The sequence below is a fragment of the Podarcis pityusensis genome (assembly GCF_964106645.2).
Source record: "Podarcis pityusensis genome assembly, chromosome: 5".
Lineage (NCBI taxonomy): Eukaryota > Metazoa > Chordata > Lepidosauria > Squamata > Lacertidae > Podarcis > Podarcis pityusensis.
Window position 1 is genome coordinate 7,107,552 of NC_138032.1, and position 21,955 is coordinate 7,129,506.

Sequence of the window (21,955 nt, forward strand, 5' to 3'; positions counted from 1 at the left end):
CGTGCTCTTTTCAGGAGAGAAGGGTCACTTATTACCGGTCTCTCAGGACTGAGGGAGATTTACAGCCAGAGAGGACCACTGGAGAGACGCTCTAAAGACTTGGGAAGTTGGCAGCCTTCCCAGGGCATTTTCCCAACAGCCCTTTGGGACTGGCAGGGCAGGGGGCTGTTGAACTACAACTCCCAGCAGCCCTGGTTGCTGGCCACGCCTCCAGCAACAGTGCCTGGAAGGCCACAGGCTAGCCATCACTGGCCCAAGGAATGGCCCCACCTCTCTCTGCTCAAATTACGCAAGATGTCCCTGGTTGTCAAAGAACCCCATTTAGAGCCAGGACCAAACCAAGAGACTGAACAAGACCCCTCCCCGCCAGCTCCGCTCCTCCCCAGGGCCTTATCCAGGCAGGTCCCACCTGCAGCCCGGCGATGTTCAGCTTGTGGTAAATTTTCTCGTCATCCCGCCGCTCGTCTTGGGGGACGGTGAGGTTGGCCAGCTCAGTCTCCAGGTCGAGCACCTGCTGCATCTGCTCTTCCGTCGAAGCTCTGCCCCCCCCCAGCAGCATCCCCAGCTCCACCATGTAGTCCAGGTAAGCAGCCAGCACCTGCCAGAGAGGGTGCAAAGCGCCTGGGTGATTCCAGGAAATTTCGCCAGCCAAGGAGAACAAAAGGCGACAGCAGCAACAGGCCACCATTCCTCCCCGCTCAGCTCTTATCTTCTCCAGCACCTTTTTCAAACTATGGGAGTTAAGGCGCTTTAGGCTGGGCTGCCACTGTCTCCCCCAACCTAATTGCTATTATTTATGAATCTCTTCACACGAAGCATCCCTAAGCAATCCCACAACGCAATGAAAACAACTGCACATATTAAAAACAATGCAATCGGTTAATGTCTGGGATAAAAATCTCCACTTCAAAAACTTGTTCTTCTCCTTTCACCAAGATGAGGAATGATGGCACACGTCCAAAACTGAAATCTTTTAAAACTTAAATCTTTTGTTGTTTGGGACTGAAGTGTCAGGAGCTGTGGGGGGTGGAATGAGGATCTATGCTGGTGCAGTGCAGGTGGCTAAAGAGATGGAGCTATGAATGAGGAAGTCACCAGTTTGAATCTGCCATGTGCTTGCTAGGTGAGCTCAGGCAAACTGCTCTGAATCAGCAGCCCCCACCTCCCCCTCCACCAACACTGTCTTGTCTTGCAGGGCTGTTGTAAAGATTACTTCTGAATAACACAAGTCAAGCACTTTAAACACATGTGAAACGTTAATAAAATAATAATAATAATACTATAAAATTATTTTTGTTTCTGCACGTGGCTGCCTCCAGTGGTGAGCAGTGGTGAGAAGATGCTGCTTCTCAAAGCATCTTCTCTCTGCTGTGAAAACATCTGGGGGTGGGCAGGGGGGGGGGCCTCCAGGCTGTCAGTGTTTGCAAAATGCTTTATTGCCCAACCCTTTCCAGAGGTCCTTGCAGGCTCCGCCAGTTGGATGATTGTCATGTCTGAAGTCGGTGCTTTGAAAGGGGTTTCTGAAGACCCTTGCAGGCAAAAAGAAAAGTCACCTGATGTCATTGTGACATCAGGTGTGATTGGCAGGTGGGCAGAGTTACCCACCTGTCACACTTGGCCCATGAGGGGTGAGGGAGACCCTTGGGATAGACCAAAGTGCTGTGCTGAGCTCCCCACAAGTTGTCCTGGCCTCTGCATCAATTCCCTTTCTCTTCACACCTATCTTTTCAATTTCATTTACCTTGACATGTACGGAAATCAATAATAAAATTAATAATGATAATAATAATAATAATAATAATAATAATAATAATAATAACAATAATAATAAAAATGCTACAGTTAAGTTTGGGCACAGAATCTCTGCCCCAACCAGAGGATCTAAACAGTTTATATGTTTGCTTAAAGCAAGCTTCTAGCTTCTGGTAGCTGCTGAGACATGCTAGACAGCATTTATTTCTCTATTTAAAGTACCTGTTCTACCATCTTTCAATTTAGCCAAAAATTCACAAGGCTGCTTTGAGGTGACATAAAACTCACACCAAGCTCCCAAAACAACAAAACCATAAAGCATAATGATTTTTTAAAAAATCAGCACAAGGCAGCATAAAACCAGGTGAAATGCCCATAAAACGCTGCAGGAAACGAGCTCAGCAGCAGCATAACCGTCGCCATCAGTGCTCAATTAAAATCCCGGGTAAAAATACTTATTTTGACCTGGTGCCTAGAATGGAATGGAACTGACGGCAGGCAAATTTCTCGGGGGGGTGGGGTGTTTCATAAACTGAAAAACCCCACCACTCTGCTGCTGCTGCCACCCACCTCTGCCCTGACATTAAGGACACTGATAGAATAGCTTCCACAGATGATGATGGTGATTTATTCAATTTATATACGGCACCACCCTTTATCAAAAGATTCCAGAGCAGCGTGCAACATTAAGAACACATTTTACGGAGAATCAATAATACAAACATAAGAACAGACAGCGCAATAATAAAATAATCATTAATAGCAGTTTCCCAACCCCCAGCACCCAGGCAGGATTGTGGGCTTCCTTCAGATTCCCAGTTTCTAAGCTTGAAATGGCTATAAAGGTTAAAACCAGCATTTTTGAAATTGTGTGTGAAAACATACTGGAAGCCAGCAGGGCTGTTTAACACCGCCAACGTAGTTTTAACTACGTTCCATGCATAGAGATCTGTGCACACACCGTACTTTTAAAGCACATTCAAAGCGCCAAATAATTCTAGGCACTGTAATTTTACCCTTCAGGGAGCTACAGTTCCCAGAAGCCCTTAGAGAACAACAGGGCCCAGAATTCTTTGAGGGGTGGAGGAGAAAGAAATGTTCTTCGAATATGCTCTAAAGGGACACCATGAACACAGTCCTAGTTAATCATCTAGCTGTACCAGCTGAAGTTTGCAACACTCACGGCTTTGCTTGATGCTCAACAAGGCAGGCCACTGACAATATCTCACCTGTCAAATTGTGAAAGATAGGAGGGGGAAGCTGCGGCCCTCTAGATTTTGTTGGGCCCCAACTCCCATCAGCCACATGGCCAATGGTCAGATGAGTCCCACACATCTGTCATGGATGCTTTAGCTGAGACAGGGGCTGGGACAGATGACTCTTCAAACTCTGCAATTGTACAATTTTATTATTCTGTTTATGATTTTATGATTCTGTTTATGATCCCATTTTTCTTTTCCTATTTGCTGCTGCTTCCGTTTCTCTTTCCTCCTCCTGCTGGCTTCTTGTGTCTATTTTTGGATAGTAATCTCCCTGGGGCAGGGACTTGTCACACACCTGTTCTTTGTAAAGCATTGACCTTTGCAGAGCCGATGTGGCTTAGTGCTTAACAGCGTCAGGTGGTGTCCTGGGGGTTCGAATCCCCACTCAGCCATGAAGCTCACTGGGAGACTTGCGGAAGGTCAATGTCTCTCAGCCTAACCTACCTCACAGGGCTGTTGTGAGGGTGAAGCGGGGGGGGGGACGACACTATGTGCTCCTTTAAGCTTCCTTGGAGGAAAGGAGGGATATAATAATAAATGCACAGTGTACTTACATGTGGTGCTATATAAATATTTAAAGGGCAGCATTCACTGAACCAACCTCATCAGTTAACACCCGTCTAAGGACTTCCACTTGCACAATGGGGCTTTTCCTCCCCCCTCCCTGAAATTGGCTAGGGAGTAGTTGGGAGAACAGCTTGCGGGGAGGAAAGAAGAGGTCACTCTGTCTAGCAAGCTGCAATCCTTGCTCAGACGAAACATTCGTCATGGTGCATCACCAAATTCTGCCCTAATCAATATTAATAAAACTAATATTCATGCATAGAAGCCCTGGTATACAGAAAGGAATAGGCATCTCTGCTTATCCTCAAGTATCTGTGCTTTATTTGCCAACTCAATAAAGGAATGCCTACCAATGAGCAGCTATTCAGAATGTCAATCAAAGGGGTCTGTCCCGCCCATCCTCACCTCAGAAAGCATTTTGACACTTGCCGTAGAAGAAGGAGGCACCACCCCCCAAAAATAAAATAATTTTCAGGGTCTGAACAGAGCCAGCAGAGTCCTACTGCGCAAGCAGCTCACTGGGCTGGAGAACAAGGATTTATTGGTAAATGTGACTAGCAATGACAAAAAGCAGACCATTTCAGAGTCGGTGGGAGGGCGGTATTTATTTACTAAAGCATTGGTGGAGAACTGGCTGCCCTCCAGATGTTGCTGGAACTTAGCTTTCAAGAGAGCGAGGGCTCATCCACCCTTCAGCTTTCCCTCTGCCTAGAAAACATGGATCCAAGAGGTTTTGCGCTTGTCATGTGCTTCCTAGGCATGGGCCCAAGCGGTTTTTCGTGCTCCCTACCACTTTCCCCGGGGAAACTCACTGTTTACCATTGAATTGGAATGAGTGTTGAACCACAGAAAAACTGGTTGGTGTTCATTCACCAGTAAAGAGAAGGTTTCTCCAGGGGAAAGCAGTGGAAGTGTGCATGACCCAAAGTGAGAGGCAGGGGTTGGTACCTAGTGTGGACTGCGACCACCTTACCTTTTCGTTGGCTGTCTTGTTCAGGTAGTAATCCCGCGATGGTAAGAAAAGCCCTGACTGGTCCAGCTGCCGTGTACAAAAGGGAACCAGTGAGTCTATGGGGCAGAACACCCAGCCCTTAGTTTCCCCTGCAGCTCCTTCTAGCTCCCTATAGCACAGGAGAGGGAGATAAGGAAGGTGCCTTGCGCAGGTAAGATCATATGCCCGTCCAGCTTAGTGCTGTCTACACAGACTGGCAGCAGCTCTCCCAGGTTTCAGGTAGAGGACATTCTCAGCCCCACCTGGGGGGCTGTACCTGGGACGTTCTGCATGCAAAGCAGAGACTCTGCTATGGAGTTACGGTGCTTCCTGATGAGATCAGGATGCCAATAGAGATTCCCCTCCTCCAAGCTCCTTTTGCACAGAAATGCTCTCTCAGGTAGCGGGGCTTACCTGGATGATGTTACTGTTGGAGCTCTTGGAATCAGCACCCACAAAAACGGTGAAGAATGGAGAAGCCCGGTACGTTCCCGATACCAGTTTCAGGACTTCCATGAAGTTGCTCTGATTCCATGGGCCGGTGATGTTCCAGCCTCCAATCTGGAGTTTGGGGGCGGGGAGGGAAGGAGGATGCAGAGAATAAGGTGAACAAGAGAGAAATTGCCACCAGCATCTTGCCTGCATTTTGAGATCACCTGCTGAAGTTCTTTTATAAGTGCCTCCTTCATCAGAAGTGTGCAATGCAAGGCAATGGCATCCTGCATACGGAATGCCCAACCCAAATGACACCGGCATTTCCATTTTTTCTGCCCCATGCTAAGATTAAAAATAATAATATCGCCTGGCATTTTAAAGAGTGTCTTTCCTTAACTTACTGCATGTTGTTACTTGCTGCTTCATTTTATTGTTAATATTATGGATTTTATTTTAGATATTTTAGCTTTGTGTGATTAATTGTTTACACTTCTTGTTCACCACCCTGGACTTTGTAGGGCAAATGATGGTATACAAATTTCTTAAATAGTCATTTCATAATCTCTAGTAACAAGAAGGAAAGAGCTATGCAAGTTGCTAACAACCCAAGCTCCTGCAAATCCTCCCCTGCCTCGTTTTTCTGGCTTCTGTGATTTCACTAAATTCTGCCTCTCCTTCCCAATGTTTTTCTCCTGGACCTCTGACAACTAGAAATGAAAGCAGCGATTCCCAGGAGGGTGAATTTTGCATCTGCTGCTGTTTGGATCCATTTGAGCTCTAACTGAATTGTCACTGTCTGCACTTTTCACATTTCATTTCCTCACTTTCATCCCACTCTGTTTGTGCGTGTTTGTGTGTGTGTTCACACACACACACACACACACACACACACACACAACTGCAACTCAAGAGTACACTTCAGGCATCTGATGAAGTCTAGTCTATAAAGCTTAGGCCATAATGATTAAACTTTGTAGTTTTTGCTGCAAAAGCAACTAACGCAGGGAGAGTTCCCATTTCTTCTATCCTTCTTTTGGTGCTAACATGGCAACTGCCGTTCATTGACTTCATACCATACCCAGCCCAGCCCAGTGGCAGGAGTAAAAAAAGGGCCAGTTCTCACGTGCTGGACTGAGACCTTCCCTCCTTCTCTGTACATTCTGCTTGCACCCATTTCCCTGGCCGGGCTCACCTTCTCAATGAGCTCCATCAACGGCTGGGAGCCCAGTTCCTCAATCTTCTGCTCTTTAAGGCAAGACAAGTAATAGCGCTGGGTCTTCCTCTCTGCCTCGCTGCTGGAGTTGAAAGTTGCATTCTCTGCCAAGGAAAGCACACGGTTGATGAGGGAGTTGCAAGCGCTGGTCAACCTGAAGGCGCCAACAACAAGGCACCTGTTTCCTACAGTTTCTCAAGATATTCCAATGCTTGGGGTGGGGGACCGGCACTTCCAAGTTGCCACTATTTTGGGGCAGGATTCAGTCACATACCAGCAAATCCAGATCCTGCAATTAAAGTTGATTTGGAGCACTTGTGCAACGAACCAGTTCCTTCTCTGCAAAAATCAAACTTTTTTTGCAAGAAGGGAAGTGGCAGGAAAATGCACTAGGAGGTACAGAAGAATAACTGCTTGGCGCTACATGGTCTAACCTACCAGAAACCAGTGTGGTGTAATGGTTGCAGGGCTGGACTAGGACCTGGGAGAGAAGGGTTTAATCCCTCACTCAGGCATGATGCCCCATGGGTGACCCTGGGCCAGTCACTGTTTCTCAGCCAAACCTACCTCACAGGGTTGTTGTGGAGCTAAAATGGAGAGGGGGAGAACTGCTTATCCCACCTTGAGCTCCTAGGGGGAAAAGGCTGGGATACAAATATAATACATGCAACAACCATCTGGTGTGGAGGTTGCGTTCCTGGCCCCCGTGCACATCAGCGGAGCACGCTTAAGTGCCCCCATCCCCCTTACACCCCCCATCCTGCCCTTTTCCAGGTCCAAAAGGACCCACTTGATGGTGCATCAATTGGAATGTGCCTAAAATGGTCGGTGCGTGCAATTCAGGTTGCTCAATTAAAGGTTTGGCTCTCTTGTGCAACAAACTCACTCCCCCCCCCCAACCACCCCCCCCCCCAGACTCTGGGGAAATGCACTGCAAAGTATGGGATAACATTTGCTTGGCCCAATATCAGCTAACCTCCCAAACAGATCAAAGTTAGTGCTCAGTAAATAAGGCAGAACCCTGCATTCTTTGCGAAAACAAGTCAGGACAGATGCTCAGTAAACCAGCTGCCATAAAAGGGACCTTCCTTCTCCAACGCTGAAATTAAAAGGTGGCTCAGAGAAGAGAGATTGTGTGTGTGTGTGTGTGTGTGTGTGTGTGTAAAGGAGCACCTCACCTAGCAAGTGTTTCATGATGGCCTGGTTTTGGTCCCAGATACTGTTGAAGGTGCTCCACTTGGAACGCCCATCGGGCAGTGGATTCCGCTTGATCCAGCCCCCACATGCGTACTGGTAGAAATCGTCGCAGGGGTTGATCTCTCGGTCCAGGGCCTCCAAGATTTTGCCAGCCACAATGATGCAAGCTTCAGTCAGGCAAGTGGTGTGCGAGGGATCTGGAAAGAGCACACAAGCAAGCGTCTGGCAGCATGCCTCACCGAGAAAGAAGACCTCCTTCTTCAGCCCTTGCCATAACTTGGAAGAGCACTCGCCATGTGTCTGTGCCATGGGGGGAGGGGAGGAAGTCCTGGCACGGCCATGCATCGCATTGTGAGGATTCCCAGGGCACAACGGCAAGGGGGCAGCGATAATTTACCACAGGTGGCTCAGCTCTACTTTGGCCCAGGCAAAAACGTGCCACCACAAACGATGCCACAGATGCCAAAAGGTGTGGCCCAGTGGTGAAAAGGTTATAGCTCCAAAGACCACCTTTGCCAATTGCCCCCTACAATTTACAGCCACTTCACGGTGGTCGCTTGGTTGCAACAGCAACTCAGCCTAAGCATGTACAAATGAAGCAGCCATAAATTGCTCCTGACTCCATTCCCTCCCCTTTAGCTGTTGTTTCCCTGCGCTGAATTTTAGATTGTAAGCTCCTCAGGGCAGGAACCCGTCCTCTTGGAAGTGCCGTGTACACTAATCATGCTGTATCAATAACTATTATGCACTAGAAATTGGCTTTTTAGCGTTGCAGCCCCAAGCCCTCTGGACTCAGTTACCAGCTGAAATGAGACAAGCACGCAGATGGCAACTAAAGACACTTTCAATAGTAGAAATGCTTTTATTGCCTTTAGTTTACTGAGTTGTGATCTTTCCTATCTTATTTTTGTTATTATACACAGAGCCAGTAACTCTTAGTTTCAAAGGGGCTTAAAGACCTGCAAATAAATAAATATTAATAGTACGGACAGGTCTGACCCGTAACCCTGAACAAAGAGGACGGTGTTTTTCCTGCAGCAGGAAGCAGCTGCGCAGATTCCTCAGTGGAAAGGTTAATGTCCAAAAGAATCCCTGAACGTAGGTGGTTCAAAATCCCCTGGCTGAAAGGAATAATCTTGCAGCTCTCCCTCCCATGCACTCAGTTTCTGTACCTGCCCCTTGCCATTGTGCTTCCCAGCAGACCCAGGATGTTTAATTGTTGCAGGTCCAAATGGGGTGGAGGGTGATATGCGGCTCGTGGAGGATGCTCAAGTCCACTGTGGCCACACCAACTGACCGTCGGCAGAGGAACCAGCCCCCACGGCAGGTTGCCAGGAACGGATAAGACAAGGGAAAGTCCTCACCATCTGCTTTTATTCAATACAGTGGATGCTCGGGTTGCGAACGTGATCCATGTGGGAGGCACGTTCGCAACCTGCAGTGTTTGCGACCTGCGACCCGTGCGTCCGAGCACGCACGGGTCATGATTCGGCGTTTCTGCGCATGCACAAAGCACAATTTAACGCTTCTGCACATGCGCAAGCCCCGAAACCTGGAAGTAACCATTCTGGTACTTCTGGGTTCAGCGCAGTGCACAACCCAAAAGCGTGCAACCCGAAGCGTCTGTAACCCGAGGTATGACTGTATTTACAGAGAGAGGCTTTGGAATGTAGCCTCTTGTCGTGAGTAAATATTTCATCCCATCCTCTCCCACTTCCTCATTCATCATCTCTTTACAGGTGGTGCTGAGGGCCCTTTGCTCTCCTACTTTTAAGGCCTGCTGGGTTCTGTCAGCCAGCTGCTCCAGCTCTGCCTCTTCCTCCACTCCCATTATCTCCCAACTTTCCACCTCGTCTTCCTCTGAGCTGTGATCTCCCTCAACCCTCTGTTGTAATTCTGAACTGTCTTCTTCTCTGGAAGAGTCAGGCTGGGGAGACGGTCTCCACCCTCCATCCTCTGCCCAGTTCCTGAGACCACCTCACCTACCTTTACTGTACTGGATGCCCATGGCAATGACCGAACTCAGCAGCAGCAGTAATACCACGAAGAGAGAGACGGCACAGAGCACCAGCTTGAGTTGGGTTCGGGAGCCCAGGCGACTCAGCAGGGGGCCATCGCTTTTCCTGAAGCCCACCTGGAAAGGAAGCAAAAATGGAACCAGGAAATGAAAAGAAGAAAAGGGCAAGGAGAGGTGGGATGGGTTATTAAAATCAGCTGGAGAAGTGAACTGTCTCCACGGACAGCAGAGCCTCAGACAGAGCATTGCATCAGGGTTGGAAAGGGCCTTGGAAGCCCAACTCTCTGCTCAGCACAGGAAAACATCCCTCTGCCCTGCCTCTGCTTGAAGACCTCTGATCTCAAGGGCTGGAACTGCTGACATACATCCCTGGACTGCTCTGCTAGGGGAAAGGACCCCAGCTCAGTGGTAGAGCCTCTGTTTTGCAAGCAGAAGGTCTCTGGTTCGATCCCTGGTGTCTCCAGGGAGGACTGGGAGAGTCATCGGTGTGATGCAGCAGCAAAGACGCTAATGTTCTTCTAGGCTGCATCAACAGAAGTATGGTGTCCAGATCAAGGGAAGTCATAGTCCCACTCTATTCTGCCTTGCTCAGACCACACCTGGAATACTGTCTCCAGTTCTGGGGACCACAATTTAAGAAGGATATTGACAAGCTGGAAGGTGTGCAGAGGAGGGCAACCAAGATGATCAAGTGTCTGGAAACCTTATGAGGTTTATGAGCCTTATGAGGAGAGGTTGAAGGAGCTAGTATGTAGAGCCTGGAAAAGAGGAGGTATGATAGCCATCTTCCAATATCTCAAGGGCTGTCACATGGAAGAGGGAACAAGCTTGCTTTCTTCTGCTCTGGAGGGCAGGACTCAAACCAAAAGTTACAAGAAAAGAGATTCTGACTAAACATCAGGAAGAACTGTAAGAGCTGTTCAATAGTGGAACGGACTCCCTTGGGAGGTGGTGGACTCTGCTTCCTTGAAGGTTTTTAAGCAGAGCAGAGGTTGGATGGCCATCTGTCAGGAATGCTTTGGCTGACTCCTGCATTGCAGGGGGTTGGACTAGATGGCCCCTGGAGGACCCTTCCAACTCTACAATTCTATGATTCCTGCCTAAAGCCCTGGAGAGTCACTGCCAGTCAGTGTAGACAATGCTGAGCTAGATGGATCAATGGTCTGACTCAGTATAAGGAAGTTCCCAGGTCCTGCATGTTGGTGGCCCATCACTGCCAGGGAGCACACACGGGCTAAGGCCTCTCCAGGAATGGGGCAAGTTGTCTGCCATCCCTTTTTCTGGAGGGGACATAGCTCAGTGGCAGGGCAGGCGTGTTAAAAGTTCCCAGGTTCAGTCCTTGGTATCCACAGCTAAAGAGCTAATCTTCATTTGGTGGGTTGTGGACCTACAGTGGGTTGCAGGATCAATGCTGCGTTTTGAAATGAGAGAGGGGGAGAGAGAGAGAAGAAGAAGAGGAAGAAGAAATACTGGCAGAGAGCTCTGAATAAATGTATTGAATAATAGATCCCCCTGCCCTATCATCATCATTCCATACCAAGCCTTTGCCCCTCATAGGACTCAAGGCAGCTTACAGATAAAAACAATAATTAAAAAACAATGGAACATGGATAGAATCAAAACTATATGCATACCCCAAAAAAAACCCACAACCTGTTTAAAACTTACAAATGATTACAGTGGATGCTCGGGTTGCGAACGTGATCCATGCGGGATGCACGTTTGCAACCCACAGCAGCGCAGCAGCGCATGAGTGGGTTGCAATTCAGCACTTTTGCGCATGCACAAAGCGCATGCATGACCCCCAAAACCCGAAGTAATCCGTTCCGGGACTTCTGGGTTTCAGTGGGTCTGTAACCCGAAAAAACGCAACCTGAAGCGTTTGTAACCTGAGGTATGACTGTACAATAAAAACAGTGCAGCACCAACCCTTTCAATAAAAAGAGTCAGTTCCCAACAGCCTGTTGGAACAAGGAAGTCTCCACCTGCCGGCAAAAGGACTACAAGGAGGGAGCCCGTCTGGTGTCTCCAGGGAGGGAGCGCCAAAGTCTGGGAGCGGCCACCGAGAAGGCCACTGCTGCATTGCTGGGTTCAAAGCAGTGCACATATACCCTTTCGTTGGAGGGGTATGTTGGTGATGTCTGAACCAGACCAACCATCTCCTTCCTCTGTGAGCAACCCTCACATATGATGCCGGTGTGAACAGAAGCAATGTACCATTTGAGTATCAGGTGCATTAAATGAATGCACATAAAACCTCTGAAAGAGAGGTGGAAAAACTCCTGTAGACAAGGTTTAAGGCAGAGGTTCTCAAAGACTGTGGTCTGTGGACCACCAATGCTCCATAAGGTTCCTTCAAGTGGTCTGTGGCGCGTCTGTGAATTTGGTGCTGAAACCAGGAAATGGCACATTTCTGTCGCATTAAATAATCACATAGATTTTTAATTGCATTTGTACTGCTTCTTTTAGCGCCTAGGCTGTATTGTCTTGGGACTACCATTTGAATTCAAATTGCAATACGACAAAATACAAAGAAATAAAGAAGCGCTAAACATACAATTGAAAACCAAACAACATCAGGCATAGTGCACTGCAATTGCTACAACAAACAAAAAACCCTATTAAATGGTTTGTCAAGACATTCCGCGATTTTCAAGTGATCCATGGGGAAAAGGTTTGGGAACCGCTGCCTTAGGACTCAGGCACAGTCCTTGTTTCAAATTCCAGGGTTTAGTCCTGGAACGTGTAAATAAAAAGGGGAGGAATAAGAATGTAAGAACTGCCTTTATTGGATCATCCCAAAAGATTAATCTCTGGCTCTAATAGTGACCAGACCAGCTGCCACCAATTTGGTGCCCTTCAGATGTTGCTGGATGATGGTCAACCCTGAGCATTGACCATTCTCCCTGAGGCTGATGGGAGATGGAGTCCAAAAACCTATAGAGAGCACCAGGTTGTGGAAAGCTAGGCCAGAACCGTGGGAACTTCACAGGCAGAGTCATGTGGGAGGCAAGAGTCCTCTGTGAACTGCCCCCAGCACCCCATAATCAGAGGTAGACAGCTCCTGACCACTGAAGTTTAATATGGCAAAAGCCTGTCATAAACCTCTTAAATAACTTTTATTTATGTAACCGGTAGATGGAAAAACGGCAGTCCTTTTTATCTTTCTTTATTGCTTCTTTTCGCTTTCCCTTTCACTTCTTTTCCTTTTCTTCTCTCTTTCATTTCTTTTTCTTGCTTCTTTTCCTTTCCTTTTTTTCCTGTTTTTGCCTTTGTCTCTTGTTTTCTATACCTTACCATATTATGAAAAGCTTTAATAAAAACCCTAACACATAAACTTTACCTCCATACATAATCTATTTTTTTTAAAAAATAATATTAGCTTAAAGATAATAAATTATATTTCCACCCCAATTTCTTCCAAATTTCAAAGTGTATAGCTTTTCTGGGCACCATGAGACAATTTCAGTATGTGTGGTGCTACCTTTTCTGGATCCCAACGAAGATCTACTACACAATCCTGTGCATGTTTACTCAAAAGTAAGCCCCACTGATTTCAACAGAGCTAGCAAATGCATTTAGGAATGGCATTTAAAAATGTTCACGCTATTTCCCCCCAGTAGTTTTTACAGTTGCCTTTTAAAAAAAGTCTATCTGTCTTCCTCCCTCCCTCCCATGCCTGCTCTGAAGTTACCTGTACCTTAAATGCAGTTTATCACGCCCATCTGGTTTTTAATTATTTCATACATAAGCAACCATATCATCCAAAATAAGATCATTGTAGCTGAGACTATTAAATTTGCCCCATAAGACAAATCTCCCTGGATTCTCTTGAGGATTAAAGGCATAATCATAAATCACTGGTAATATCAGTGACTTTGGAGGGCAATGAAAGGTTTTGGCAAAGCTGCTGCCTGTGTCCTTTACGCAAGCTCTTTCGAAAGAGCTTCCCTTCCCTTTAGAAATAGCCTTTTTGCTCATCTATCTCCTAACACACACACACACACACACACCCCGTTCAGGCTCGGCAACTGGCTTTGGTACGGTAATTACGTAGGCAGCAGAGACAATGCCTTTATTATTAATTTAATATAGTAATTGTGCTGCCAGGCGGCAGCAGGGGCAAGTCCTCTGGGACGACGCAAGGATGCTCTCCAAGAGCTTTGCACAGATTGCTCAACCACCTGGGAAAGGCCTGGTTCACCCTACCTCTACGCTGTCAGGAGAGATGCTTCCATCTCCGGCCGTGTCTGCTGCTTCGTCGTCCTGAAACATAGCTCGCTTATACTCCGCCATCTGAAGAGGGAAAGCATGAGAGAGAGAGAGAGAGAGAGAGAGAGAGAGAGAGAGAGAGAGAGAGAGACGCTAATTGCTGGAAAAATTAACAGGCCCGACTCTCAGGCTTGCAGGCAGCACCAATTCCATTAAGGTTCCGTCGGCACTGCTGCCAACACGATGCCATTCATAGTCCAGTCTTCACCAAAGGAACCCTGGGAGTTGTAGTTTAATTAGGGGGTTCTCTGTCAAGGGAACTCTGAAGTGCACATAACCAAGCCTATATGACACTTGCTTGGCATTAAATTCTGGGCTTGAGATTCATCCCCCGCCCCCGGTGTTCGTTAAAACAAGCTTTTGCATATTGGATTGCAACTTAATTTCCCGTGATGAAATGCATGGCACATCTTGAAGCGCAGCTGAGCTCTGAGTGCCTTTGTCCACGGGATATCTCCTTTCACACTCAGCTATTCTGTTTTGAAACCCCTTTGTTCAGCTGAAGGAATGCAAATCTTAATGGGTCTAGAACAGGGGTCAGCAACCTTTTTCAGCTGTGGCCCGATCCACCGTCCCTCAGACCATGTGGTGGACTGGACTATATTTTTTTGGGGGGGAATGAATGAATTCCTATGCCCCACAAATAACCCAGAGGTGCATTTTAAATAAGAGCACACATTCTACTCATGTAAAAACACCAGGCAGGCCCCACAAATAACCCAGAGATGCATTTGAAATAAAAGGACACATTCTACTCATGTAAAAACACGCTGATTCCCGGACTGTCCGTGGGCCGGATTGAGAAGGCGATTGGGCCGCATCCGGCCCACGGGCCTTAGGTTGCTTACCCCGGTCTAGAATCCCACGATTTCAAGGAATAATTCAAAACTGAAAATGCAGATGTGTGGGGAAACAGTAAGAACAGCACAGGTCTGTCTACTCTAGAAATGCAGGGTTGCCACATTTTCTCCTGACAGACGTTTCACACTCTTAAGTAACAGGCAGAAATTCAACAGATGCTGTGTTTTCTGGTTTGGAGAGGCAGTGATGGAGAAAGAGGCAGTGGCTGAATTTCTGCCTGTCATGCAGCAGTCAAAGGGATATAACTTCTATTTTTTAAAAAGTGGCAACTCATTTTCTCTCTCTGTTATAGACAAAGTTTTTTTCTTTACACAAAACACATGCGCTTTTAAAGGTATCTAATCTTTGCCAACCATTGACGGCAGCTAAGGACAGGCATGTAGCAGAGAGCAGGGCTGTTCGGGGTGGGGGTCACTATTCAAATTAGGTAGGAAGAAAATTCAAATTCTATATTCAAAAGAAACGACCCAAAACAACACTTATCAATCTGTGCTTCCTCACACTGCATTCTCAGAATTTGCTGTTGCTAAATTTGGTCCTTCTGTTTGAGTAAGTTGCGTGTGCAGGCAGTTCCACAGCTGCTCTTCCACTTCTATGATTGCCAACTTTTGAATCTGCTCCTGAAACTGTGCATTTAATAACTGCAGGAATTAGCAGGTAATCATGTCAGAGGTTTCTAAGCTGAGGTTGGATGGCCAGATATCTGTCATGGGTGCTTTTGTTGAGATTCCTGCATTGCGGGTGGTGGCGGCGGCGGGGTTAGACCCAGGGCTATTTTTCTAGAAAAAGAGGTGCCAGAATAATTCATTATGAATGCCTCCCTTGTTCTCTTGTAATGGCAATGGCACCCACCTGAGAGGTGCCGGAACTGAGTTCCAGTGAATTCAGACTGAAAAAAGCTCTGGTCGGACCTTTGAGGTCCCTTCCAACTTCTATTGTTGCTATCTCTATGCCATTGAAAGTTTCCTTCGTTAGTATCTGCATCTCAGGCTGCTTCTCAAAAGAGCAGAACGTCACACCCACACCCACCCACCCACCAGGTCAGTTGGCAACCCTCCATGGTGTCCATCGCTTGCAGAACCTCCCAGAATTCCTTGCACCCCAGCTGAAACAGACACATAATTTCTCATCTCTGAAGATGATGGTCCTTTCCAGTAAATTAAAGGCCTCAGGTGTGCTGGGAGTTTTCATTTCCCCCTGCTGTGCATGGTGGCTGGCCCAGAGGGGTCGTTTGCACCCAGTCCCTGCCAAATGCACAGGTCAGCCCCAGCCTAGGTGCCAGTTTGGTGAAGAGGGAAGCCCAGCAGGGCCTCACGAGCTGAGAGCCCTTTTATCTTCCTCAGGTTGTCATGACTGTCTTGCTGGCTCTTTTGTCTCCCTGACAAGTGTCACTCTTGCTTCCGAGAGAGAGGCTTATCCTCCATTCCTTGGCAACCCAAGGCTCTGTCCCCTAGCAACACCATCGCGGCTGCCGGGGCCTCCTCCTCCTCCTCCTCCTCCTCCTCCTCCTCTCTCAGCACCTCTCCTCAACCCACCATGCTGGAACTTCCCATATAAACAGAAAGGTGCCACACTAAGGAAGCAGCCATGATGGAGACAGGCAAAAGTGGCTTGAAAGGGAAAAGGACCTCAGAGGGCATAGCTGAGGGGCAGTGCAGGAAACCTGCCCTCAGTGTCGAGGACATTTTAGGTCACTCCTTGGCACTAGCTTTCCACGGGTCTCAGCCAATTTCCCCCTCAGGAGGAATATGCAGAAAAATCACCCGGTCCATGCACACCCAAGCAGTTAACCACATGCAAGCAGTGATGAGTCATGGGAAGGAGAGATTTAAAATCTCCCCGGTTTACTAATATTAATGAATACGATTAACAATTTATGTTAGTGTTAATTTGTACTAATATTGGGAGGGAGGGATGGCTGTCATTCTAATTAACTACTCTTATCTCATCCTTCTTCCGAAGAAGCTTTTGCTAGTAGACGTGGAGTTGTCCCTTTTTATCCTCCCAACCACCTAAGTGAGGGAGGGAAGAATAAGAGGTAAGTGTGCTCACAGGCCCTGTCCCCCCCTCCCAAATACATTTAGGGGAAAGCGGGACCAGGGCCAGCCCTAACATTAGGCAGAGTTGAAGGGGTCATGAGTGTAGCCATGATTGTTCCTCTGACCCAGATTCTGCTTGCAAACCACAGGACCTTTTTAGCTGACACCTGTGCCTCATAGGAAAGGTTGTGCTGTTAACCTGGCTGACTTGGGTGGTTGTAAAGTTCCTATTATTCTCTGAAAAACAAAGCTCAGGAGGAAAGGGATACAAGCAGCTTGCTTGAACCTGCTTTTAGAGGAACTAAGCCATCAAGTCTCATTGGAGATAGACCGCAAAGTTCTCCTCTTGACACCCTTTGTCTATGCTTGATGCAAAAGGGTATCAAAATAGCACATCCTCCAACATTTCTCTGATGAAAATAGGGATGTCCTATTGGCGCTGTGGGTTAAACCACAGAGCGTAGGGCTTGCCGATCAGAAGGTCAGCAGTTCGAATCACCGCAACGGGGTGAGCTCCTGTTGCTCAGTCCCAGCTCCTGCCAACCTAGCAGTTTGAAAGCACGTCAAAGTGCAAGTAGATAAATAGGTACCGCTTCGGTGGGAAGGTAAACGGCGTTTCCGTGCACTGCTCTGGTTCGCCAGAAGCGGCTTAGTCATGCTGGCCACATGACCCGGAAGCTGTACGCCGGCTCCCTCGGCCAATAAAGCGAGATGAGCGCCGCAACCCCAGAGTCGGCCACGACTGGACCTAATGGTCAGGGGTCCCTTTACCTTTACCTATCCCATAATAATAACAAGAATAATTTTATTATTTATACCCCGCCCCTCTGATTGGGTTGCTCCAGCCACTCTGGGTGGCTTCCAACATATATAAAAACACAGTAACTCATTTAAAAACTTCCCTATACGGTGCTGCCTTCAGATGTCTCCTAAAAGTTGTATAGTTACTTATCTCCTTTGCTCAGGGGTCGGATAACTCCATACCCTCCAGTATTTCTCTGATGAAAATAGGGACATCCTAAGGAAAAGTGGGACATTCTGGGATCAAATCAGAAACCGGGACAGCTTCTGTAAATCCGGGACTGTCCCTGGAAAATAGGGATACTTGGAGGGTCCAAGGAAGCTTTATACAGGGCCCTCAGCCTTTCAGAATGTGAAATGTGAGCTGACATGATCTGAGATCTTGCAGATAGGAGAAATTGACTAGCAACGAGAGGTTTAGGAGCTGGGGGGTGGGGGTTCCCAAGCTGCCATCAGACACTGCCCCATGGATTTGCAGTTCTCTCTCCAGAGATAATAAGGGTTAGGAAAACAGGACAGGCAAAAGTAAGAAAAACAACAAGTGGATCTCAAGGTATCAAATGACATGTTTTCAGGAAAAACAGGCACAGGCCTATAACTGAGGACAAAATAGTAGCTCATCCAGTATCACAGTTATTCTCAAAAAAATATCAGGCACAAGCAAATTTAAGCATTCTTAAGTTGCTGTGTTTCCTGTTTCTCTACAGAAGTTTACTTAAATCAGTGGGCACAAACCTGATGTCTGAAGTAGCAATATTCATAAACCAGTAGGGGGACATTTCTTTTTAACCAGGGCATTCAGATGCTGATCTTAAGATGGCCATAATATGAACAAATGGATTTCAGAGGGAAGCTGCCGTGTGAAACTGCTGAATTACAATTCATCAAGACGTTCAGCTTCATTCGTTTGGGTCTGAATCAAGACAACGGTTTCCTTTCCCAGCACAGATGTTCATTAACTCAGCACTGCTGCCAAAGGGATAGTTCTGTCACCTACCGCTGCTGTTGTAAAAGGGTCACTGCGCTTGTCTTGCATGCATTCTAGCGAGGAGCGGCTGCTGCAGTAGTGTCATTGCTGTGTAAGAGTATGGGATGCATCACACACCAGTAGGAATGCCACATTGCTTCCACCACCAGAGCAGTTGCAGAGCCCTGGTTTCACTGCTGTGCTACACCAGGGGTGGACAGGGGTGTGGCACCATACCAGCACATTAGCTGCTTCTGAATCCAGTTATAACTGAATTGCCAGTATCAATACTTCTTCCTTTTCTCTTCCCTCTGACCTCACTGCTTACAATTCACTGCCACCACAATATGCATGTATAATACATATTTATATTTGAGGATTATGCTTCCTGCATCTGCTGAAGTGGGCTCTTGTCCACACAAAAACTTGAAGCTTGTTGCCATAACACATTTCATTAACATTTTAAGACTCTTTGTTGATCTTGCTGCAACAGACTAACATGACTGGATAGTAAGAAAACTAGAGGGCTCGAAGGGAAATGAATATTCCTGGGCATCCCTAAAGGACCAGCATCAGAGAACCATCTATTTATGCATGCAGCAGCCAATGAGAACAGAGACCCATGGAGGGATGTAATGGTTCTTGCAAGGAGGGCAAGAACACCCAAGGCTGTAAGCTGGAATTCTGTCTGCCCCAGGGAAGAGAGAGGCACATTTTTCAAGTGGGGTTTGGCTAAAAAATAATAATAGAAAAAGATCAAGGGTCTGGAAACCAAGCCTTATGAGGAACGGTTGAGGCAGCTGGGGTTTTTAAACAGAGGTTGGATGGCCATCTGTCAGGGATGCTTTTAGTTGAGATTCCGGCATTGCAGCGGGTTGGACTAGATGACCCTCGGGGTCCCTTCTAACTCTATAATTCTATGATTCTAGGTGCCCTATGGAGGACAATGATGCACTGCCCCCTTGTGTCTTTAAGAAAAGGCATTGCAGCCACTGCAGTTTATTTCTTTTAGAGCAATTAGAGCCCACTGTTTCCCAGAACAGGTTGAAGGGGCATGATGCTATTCTGTATTCCAGGCTTCCTCAACCTCGGCCCTCCAGATGTTTTGAGACTACAATTCCCATCATCCCTGACCACTGGTTCTGCTAGCTAGGGATCATGGGAGTTGTAGGCCAAAAACATCTGGAGGGCCGAGGCTGAGGAAGCCTGCTATATTCAGAGTGTTTTGTTCTCTTTCATCGCAGGTTCTTAAGCAGAGGAGGGATCCCACTTGCCATGGTTGCTTTAGTTGAGATTCCTGAATTGCAGGGGGTTGGACCTCATGACCCTCAGAGTCATTGCTCTGGACTGGCCTTTCTCCAAATCCAGAAACATACCCAGTACCCAGAACCAGTGATTAGGGTTGAAAAATGCAACAGTTGGGTGGGGTAGGCTCCTTTTAGGGAAAGAGATTCTTAAAAGTCAAATTTGGATAAAAACTGAACAGCAGCATACCACCAGCTATAGAGAGCAGTCATGCCAGGCATAGGCAAAGTCAGCCCTCCAGATGTTTTGGGACTACAACTCCAAACACCCCTAGCTAACAGGAGCAGTGGTCAGGGATGATGGGAGTTGTAGTCCAAAAACATCAGGAGGGCCGAGTTTGTCTGTGCCTGAGTCATGCAGCGGGATGGAATCAAAAGAAGCACTGAATGCTAAGGTGGCTCATGACTGTTCATCACAGAGGTGACAACCTTCTACAGTAAACCTCTCACAGTAAACCCAAAGTTCTGCAACACACACAGCTAGGTGGTTCAAGCTGCTCAGGTCAGGAGTCCATCTGCTGTTTCTTTTAATACCAAGTTCTTCCTGATTCTGTTTGGTCCCCAAATCTAGTTGGGCGTTGCTTTATTCAGGTTGCTGGTGGTGTGCAATTCTGTGCCCTGGCCCCTGGAAGAGCCGCTGGCATGTATCAAAATACCACGCCAGGCTTGCAGGGTAGCACCTGTCAGTTCCAATAGTGTGGACAAAGGCAGGCCTTGTTAGATTTCTTCCCTGGGGTTGACGGGCTTTGCAGAGGGTAAATGAAGCCCAGGGGTTCAAAAAGGGCATTGGAGAGGAATAGTGCAAGAAGGAGGAGGAGGAACTACGAGCCTCTGAAATAAAGGGGAAGAGTCACAGCTCAGTGGCAGACATCTGCTTTGCATGCTGAAGGTCCCAAGTTCAACTTACAGCACCTCCAAGAAGGGATGAGAGAGAACTCTTCCTAAAACTATGGAGAACTGCTGTCAATCAGTGTAGACAAATTGAACTGGATGCCCATCAGTATCAGTGGAATGAAGCTACTGATGCACCTTCCTTGCCAACGAAGAATCTCTGTGCTTAATGAGATGATCCCACAAGGCAATAGTATTCCTTGTTTTTGTTTTGTTTTTACATGTTTTTACATCCTAGCGATGGAGGCGAGTGATAAATGCCGATTGTATTTTGGTATTTCTTCGCTTTATTTCATTCACATCCCTAAGAATTTGGTCGATGGCAGCTTAGTAAAATCATCAAGTTTGGGGAACCCTGCACCAAAATGTGGACACAGCTCTCGTCCATGTGCAGAGTTCTGGGTTTCCAAGCCTGCTGCAGCCTCAGGGATGCCGGAAGATGGAAAACATGACTTGCTTTCCTCCTCACAGCCATGACCTTTCCATTCCAGTGCTGTTGTTTTTGTTTTTCTCTTTTTGAAAAAAGAGAGATTACATTTTCAACCCTTGCGTCCTCAGCATCCAAATGGCAAGGAGCCAAGGCCCAAGGAAGTGTCACCTTCACGTAGCACCGTGTGCAAGGCTTTGCAAAGATACAAACACCTTGCTGAATCAGGAGCCACGCTCAGTTTTCTGATGAACAAACAGTTGGCAGGCAAAGGAAAACAAGAGTCGGCGAAGGAAGGTTCCAGCGAACCGTTGGCATCTCAGCATATGCCTCGCCAATATGTTGCCAGTTGGAAATGGGCATCCCCACCCTGCCACCCACTCAACCAGCTTGAGGGATGCCCATCTCCTGGTGGGGTGGAAATGAAGGATCCATTCTCCCCCTCATTCGACAAGGCTGCATCTCTCCCTCTTGCCCCTTCTCCTGTGGTTTGCATTTCTTCGACTCCTTCCTTCCCTTGCCAGTAAAAGGGCAATGAAAATTAAGCTTCTCGCTTTCCTTCCAAATTCCCACACCTGATCTCAATCTTCCCTTTTTGCGTGTTGTGTTTGCCCAACAGAACAGTTGTTTTCCAGCAGTCGTCCCCCCCACCCTCAGCAAACAGGGTTCTTTCAAGGGACCTTGTGCTTCCTTCAAAGCTCACCCACCAGAAGGCGAATCACGGCAGACAAGCTTCTCTAGAAACATGGCAGGTCTCCTGCGGCTGCCACCCTTCCTTTGCTGTGAGGAGCTGCAAGACAGCATAGGGCACGGGTTGCCAATGCCCAGGCCCACAGGGATCCCCTCCCCACAGCTGAAACAGGGATTGGAAGCATCCTGTTGTGGCGTGTGCTGGTTGCAGGGTGTGTGCCCATGACAGTCTCACCTTTTTGCACATGTGCTAAAGGGCTCCAGAACACTGG

The 21,955-nt window shown here is 47.4% G+C and overlaps 1 protein-coding gene across 3 annotated transcripts in view; it reads right to left on the minus strand.

The window, feature by feature from the left end:
- ECE2 (endothelin converting enzyme 2) overlaps positions 1 to 21,955 on the minus strand; it is a 43,556-nt gene that overhangs the window by 19,272 nt on the left and 2,329 nt on the right. For all 3 annotated transcript variants that reach the window (XM_081007928.1, XM_081007930.1, XM_081007929.1), the window contains 7 exons: positions 13,641 to 13,727; positions 9,401 to 9,548; positions 7,396 to 7,611; positions 6,197 to 6,321; positions 4,984 to 5,130; positions 4,552 to 4,617; positions 410 to 598 (listed from right to left, as the gene is read on the minus strand). In XM_081007928.1, coding sequence (XP_080864054.1) covers positions 410 to 598; positions 4,552 to 4,617; positions 4,984 to 5,130; positions 6,197 to 6,321; positions 7,396 to 7,611; positions 9,401 to 9,548; positions 13,641 to 13,727 — 978 coding nt within the window. The remainder of the gene's footprint in view (positions 1 to 409; positions 599 to 4,551; positions 4,618 to 4,983; positions 5,131 to 6,196; positions 6,322 to 7,395; positions 7,612 to 9,400; positions 9,549 to 13,640; positions 13,728 to 21,955) is intronic.